Source organism: Poecilia latipinna, unplaced genomic scaffold (genome assembly GCF_001443285.1).
Source record: "Poecilia latipinna isolate Pla-1442-1.1 unplaced genomic scaffold, P_latipinna-1.0 Scaffold2621, whole genome shotgun sequence".
Lineage (NCBI taxonomy): Eukaryota > Metazoa > Chordata > Actinopteri > Cyprinodontiformes > Poeciliidae > Poecilia > Poecilia latipinna.
In genome coordinates, this window is record NW_015115237.1 from 21,912 (window position 1) to 28,008 (window position 6,097).

The 6,097-nt window shown below is 36.0% G+C and overlaps 2 protein-coding genes across 2 annotated transcripts in view; one reads left to right on the forward strand and one right to left on the reverse strand.

Moving 5' to 3' along the window:
• The window catches only part of tmem41b (transmembrane protein 41B), a 10,005-nt gene extending 7,289 nt beyond the window's left edge, over nt 1-2,716 (reverse strand). Inside the window, exons 1-3 of the mRNA XM_015020628.1 lie at nt 2,498-2,716; nt 648-765; nt 132-260 (exon numbers count right to left, since the gene is read on the reverse strand). Of these exons, the coding sequence (XP_014876114.1) occupies nt 132-260; nt 648-765; nt 2,498-2,597 (347 nt within the window). The 5' untranslated portion in view covers nt 2,598-2,716. The remainder of the gene's footprint in view (nt 1-131; nt 261-647; nt 766-2,497) is intronic.
• A 1,688-nt stretch (nt 2,717-4,404) lies between these two features.
• Nucleotides 4,405-6,097, forward strand: part of ipo7 (importin 7) — a 21,237-nt gene continuing 19,544 nt past the window's right edge. Inside the window, exon 1 of the mRNA XM_015020625.1 lies at nt 4,405-4,620. Coding sequence (XP_014876111.1) covers nt 4,537-4,620 — 84 coding nt within the window. The 5' untranslated portion in view covers nt 4,405-4,536. The remainder of the gene's footprint in view (nt 4,621-6,097) is intronic.

Sequence of the window (6,097 nt, forward strand, 5' to 3'; positions counted from 1 at the left end):
AATCAGAGAACAGCCATGCCTAACAATATTACACCAGGTTCAAAACAAAACTGAATCAAAATTAATGAATAAATGCCAAAAAAAAAAAAAAATTAGTCAAAAAGGGATTTTTTTTTTCAATTTAAGGATACAAAATATATGTTGCAAAATATGCCACCAACACCTGGGTGTAGTAGGTGTCCTTATATTTGGACAACACTGTTCCTAAAGCTTTGGCATCATCCATGTCTTTAGGGATCTTGATTTTTTCCATTTCATCACTGTATAAAAGAAAGACAATTGCAATTCAGAAAAAAAGCATAAAATTCTAATCATGTATTCTCAGATAAAAAGCAGAGTCCTTCGTATAGCGATGCTACTCCTCTAAACATGACATGTTCTAACACTCGATAGTTTTGAGGTAATTAAGGTAAAAGGTGAGGAAGTATGACTAAATGAAAGTATGATGCAGCTATAACTTTTAATTTACCTGTAATAACTTTGGAGCAATAATGTCCAAACATTATTGCTCATGTTTGGACAGATGTTCTGCTGTTGGAGTCCATTTCTTGCTTTTATCAGAAACATTTTTCTCCTTCAGTTTAAATACCGATATAAACCCTTTATCTATGTTTAACAAAAGAGCTGGCAACCAAACAGCAACTTACTCTCGAAGTTCTGGGAAGTTCCTGTAGACCAAGTACATGACTGAGGCAGAGCAGGCAAATATCAATGCCAGAATTAGCAGAGACATGCGTGTTGAGCCGCCTATACTTTGTTGAGCCTCTGTGAGGAAAGAAAATGATAGTTACTGCAAAAACCAGATAATCCTGCTCCTTGGGAGTTTTGAGTCATTCGTTTAGGTCACTTGTTGAGATCCCTGAGGGATCTCTGGTTCTCATGTGGGACAGACTCCTGCTACTGCTGTCACAGCTCATTTAATCAAGCTTCAGGAAAGATGCAACTATTTAAGGACTTTCTCAAGATGGCATGTTATTCTGAAAACCTTTTAGCATTCTTCTGTTTAATCAAACTCATTAAAAATGTATGATGGCTAGAAACAGGTGGAAAAATTAAACAGAAATGATTAAAAAAAGTAACAAAATAACTCAAGAATTAGCGGTAAAAAGTGCCATGCTAAGCTGACTCTTCTGATTGAAGGCACCTTTTGCTCTGAATGATGGATACATTATATTGTTACAAAACCATAATTCATTTACAGTCCACAATAGTTTATCTATTTTTATTTAAATTAAGAAACAAGTGTTAGAAGATCTTTATACCTAGAGTGAGTGAGATGGACATTTAGGCAATATAAACTTCAGAAAGTTACCAACTTTACATAACAAGAGGCTGTTGTGTAAAGCCTCTTGTTGGCTTTACACAACAGACAAAAAAATGTCCTGCTATAGAAAATTCCTGGAATTTTTTTATGCAAGGAATTCATCTGAATTTTTCAGGTAAAGATGGGTGGCAAGTGTTGTATTTTCAGTAGGGAAGAAACCCTACACAAATTACTTAAAATGCCAAGAAAATGTACAAATAGCCCCGATTTTAAGCAGACCACTACTAAGTTCATATTTCTTTAAAACGCCAGGAAATTTTATTGAAAAAAGGTGACAATTTGTCAGGCCCACGGGTTATTGCAATGCAATTGTTGCTTATAGTGATATCTCAGTAGCAATTAACTCACATCCTCCGACACTATTCTTATGTTCTCAACATCCAATTGCTGCAATCATGTTCTTAGAGCGGTAGTATCTGATCCAGTTAATGTCAAAATAGCCTGCAATGAGGCAATGAGTCATAAATGCAACATGTGTAAAAGACATGAATGCATGGCAGTGGGAGTGTCATGACTCGACAGGCAGTGCAACCCTGGCACCCGTTGAAATTTTAATTTTGCTTAGCCTTAGACCATTACAACTCTATATAATGTACAAGTCTAAATTAAATTACCTATAATTTACATCTTCACTCATTTCATGCAAATAAATGTGTTATCGGCCACAGCATTCCAGCAATGTCTAAAATTGTAAGCAAGAATCGGAGAACTAACTCGAGTGATGAACATAGTTCCTTTGATTAGCTTCCGGTTTGTTTTATATCTGTAGATTTCTCAGGACTAAATTAGTTAACTACGCCTAAAGATCAACGATGGTTCAAGGAATATATTAAACTATTTATCTAATCATAGGAGGTAAAACTTTATTATGTCGTATGATTTTAATGTTATAGTTACAGCTGCCTCGGGTTGCTATTTTGAAAGGACAGAAGTATGTTTCGCTGTTTAACTGTTACTATCTTTGACGGTATCATGCTAACCATCGAAGTCATCGCCCGAGGGTAATTTTTCACTAGCTCGCTGTGGCTAACTTTAGCTCCTGCTCTTCAATACTGACCTATGTTCGCGTAAATAAGAAGACCGAAGCCCAGTGTGTTGCCTAATTTGTATTACCAATAGATATTCAATCCCCTTTCCTCTCAGGTCAACAGTTAGCCTCTTTAGGGAACTTACCTTTCAGAAGCTGAGAGTCTCTGTCGCCAGACTTCACTTCCGTCTGCGCCGATGAGGACAAATTGTCCGCGTCTCGTACATCTCTCCGCTTTTTGGCCATTTTTTACAGTTGTTTCGAAGGTAGATGCTCAGTATATGGATCGGTGAATCAGCAGCAACCCCGGCACAGTGACACCGGGTGACAGTCTGATGACGCGTTAGACAGAGCGACCTTTTACCTCCACGCGTCAAGCTGCAAACCCCCAACTACCCACAGCAGCGCCCCCTGTAGTAACATAGCTGAATTTAAAGCATAAACAAGTTAATCATGTTTTAACCTCCTCTGAAAATCGAAAACTTTCAAAAATCAAAGAATAAAAGTCAATTACGGGGATTTAATTTGAATATTTATGGTTAGATAGGAAGGAAAGATCCAAAATTAGTTTTCATTTTGCCCCACTTTTAGTCTATTTTGCATGTTTGACAACAGATGTTTGTGTATATGAAAAGTAAAAATAACTTGTGCCTAAATCCAAATACATGACTTCATGTAATTGCAAGATAAATATTTTAATGACAGTAAGAGATTGTACTAAGTATTAAAAGCGCACCAACAATTTAATTTTGTCTTATTATATAGGCTATTAAGTGTAGATTATTTACCACTGTGTGAATATGCCTGCCCCCACTTACCCTAACTTGCTGCTGTGACATCTGAATTCCTTCATTGACAATAAAGGATATTTTTATTCTATTCTTTTATATTCTATGTATTTTGGTGAGTTAGTACTACAGCAAAAATAGATACCTTTCTTTAAAGGTTTTTATAAATCCTACCATACAACAGATTCCAAAAAAAATCTAGCAAGTACTCTAGTAATATACTAGAATTATTGCAAATTATGTTATTTAATTTGACTTCTAGAAAATACTCCAGGAGTTTCCCCACATGCATTTTTACAATCCAAAGTGACATTCAAAAAAAGGTTTTAGCGATGACACGGAAGTCACTCAACCTAAAATACCTTGAGGTTGTTGTTTGAAGGAAGCAGTTGAAATTCCAACAGAGACACACCTTTTTATCAGAAAAATGTTTCATTACTGCAATGGTAGATAAAGATTTTTGGAGCCACTATTACAAAAGAACGTCTGATATTGTTTGAAGAATCAACCATGATAACTTATTATGATCGAAGTTTGTGGCCCTTATTTTCTCAGAATTGCTTGGAAAATGGTCCTTACTTAAATCCAGTTCCAATTTATTTGTGGGAGAATAATCCATAAAGAGAGAAATCAGACAACCAAAACAACAACAACAACAATAAAAAACACACCTCTGAAGATATAAAAAGTATGGAAATAAAGGAGAAAAACACAAAAATATTTCCTGCTAAACATGTCGGATAAGTAGCACAAGGTGACAGGATGTTATAAATTCTAACAGGAAGAGATATTTATGTGACAACAAGCAATTACAAAGATGCAAAAGAGCAAAAAAAAGGAGAAAATAAGAAAAGATAAAAATCATTACAAAATATTCTAAGAAAAAACAAAATATTCTCATAAAGCTCCAATTGATGAATAATAAAATCGCAAGTGCATCGTTCTTTTGTGTATAAGTTAAATACCCATCTCAGGGTCTTGTTACAGTTAATTTAATGAATTGTCCTAATACAAAAAAAAAATACTACAAATAAAATTATCTCTATGTATTTCAATGGAAACTAGTCTTGCTATGTTTTTATTAAATGACAATTATTTTTTTGGGACGTTTAGAAGTAGATAAATATTGCAGACTTTTAAAATATCTCAGATAACGTTTAGTTGTAAACAAAATACTATAAGAAAACAGAATTAATAGCAGACAGTGTCTAAACTACAACTCCCACAGTGATGCAGCTGCAGCCGGATGTTCGTGTAGCACAAATTTGGCGCTGATCAATCCGGGTACTTCATTCACTGCTTCCTTTCGCGCCGGGTAACCGGAGAGCCGTGCGTCCATGTGCGCAGTGACAGACCTCTGAAATATTAAAATCCGAGCCTCAAACAGAGTTTTCGCGATGGATCCAGAGTCTTTGGTCGAGGCCCTTCGGGGGACGATGGACCCAAACTTGCGGGAGGCCGCGGAGCGACAGCTGAACGAGGTAAAAAGTTGAGTTTAGCTGTTTGCAGTGATGTCAAGATTGTGGCGCGGTTCTGAACTCGGGCCTCGGCCGTCCACAAACATAAAGATGCAGCCATCACGCACACCGGGCTCTGCTGCCCCTAGCTTGAAATATCAAGCTCGAAATCTCTGTCGGTTCGTGTACTGTGTATTACCACGGGTTTATTTGTTGTCAGCTTATTACTACATGCCCTAACTAGGAAGGTTTTGTTTTTTTTAATGGCGATAACAGTAACCGCTATTAGCTTCATCTGAAGCCAGCTGTGTTGCTAATGCTAAACAAGCTAACCAGTTCTGGTGAGGTGTACGGGCAATTTCTGTAGCTACGTCCTGTTTTGATACAGCTAAAACCGTATCAGAGCCCACATAAGCTCAAAACCATACCTCTGGCTTATCTGGTAACGAGTAAAGCTGTAGGAATTATTGGATAATTTCTAATCTTGGGGATGAAGAGGAGGAATAGTAGCTGTGCGGCTAATATCGGCTAGCTCAGCTACATAGCTGCCTCTTCTGCTCACGTGTCACTGTGATATGCTCGGATCTGTACACAATGTTGCTTTAGATAATGGAAACGACACAATTAATCATCAATCTGATGTTTGTTTTACTTTGATTACGTTAGTGGCGAACCTGTAGCTGCTTTGTATATATCAAGCAAACACGCGGAAGCTCAGATTTAAAGTCCACCAACTTAGTTCGTCGTCTGCTCCATTTAAATGCCCTGCTTTAAACACATAGTTGTGTTTGTTTCATTATGCTGTTTTAAAAGAATGTAGTGACGACGCACCATAACTTGAAGTAGAAGTTGAGTCTTTATGTGCCTAAATGACTTGCAGAAGACGGATAATACCAACGCCCATCACAGACTGTAATGGTTATTGAATTTTTATTATTACTTAAAGTACCTACCTACTACTTAACCTACTTAATTAGGTGAAACATTCTAGAAAACACGCCGGCTTTCTAAGAGTACCCACTTGGTCTTTATACAGTTTGATCATCTTTAAGTTTTTAATTATGATCAGAGCTATGGGAAGAAAAGTGATTTGAAGGCTGGTGACAAAAAGGAATAGTCCAGAAATCCCTTGAAATGTATAGAAAATGGTTGTCATAAAATATTCCTCACATTTAATAACTCCAATCAGAAATTAGTCTTTTAATATTATTTAACAGCAAAGGGGAAAAACTATTAGAAACACCAATGGATTTAAAACTTACAATGTAAACAACTGGAATGTAAAAAAAAAAAAATTGTTGTATTTATGTCATAAGTATAAGGAATCCTTTTATTTCTTTGAGATATTAAAATCCCAATGACAAGGGTTTTAACAGTTTGTATATTGTTTGTTTCCTCTGTGTTTTGTAAAAAAAAAAAAAAAAAAAATCTCGAAAATTTGGAAAACCCCCACTTTAAAAAATAGATTCAGTTCTTTTTTTAGAATTTAAAAAATATTGCT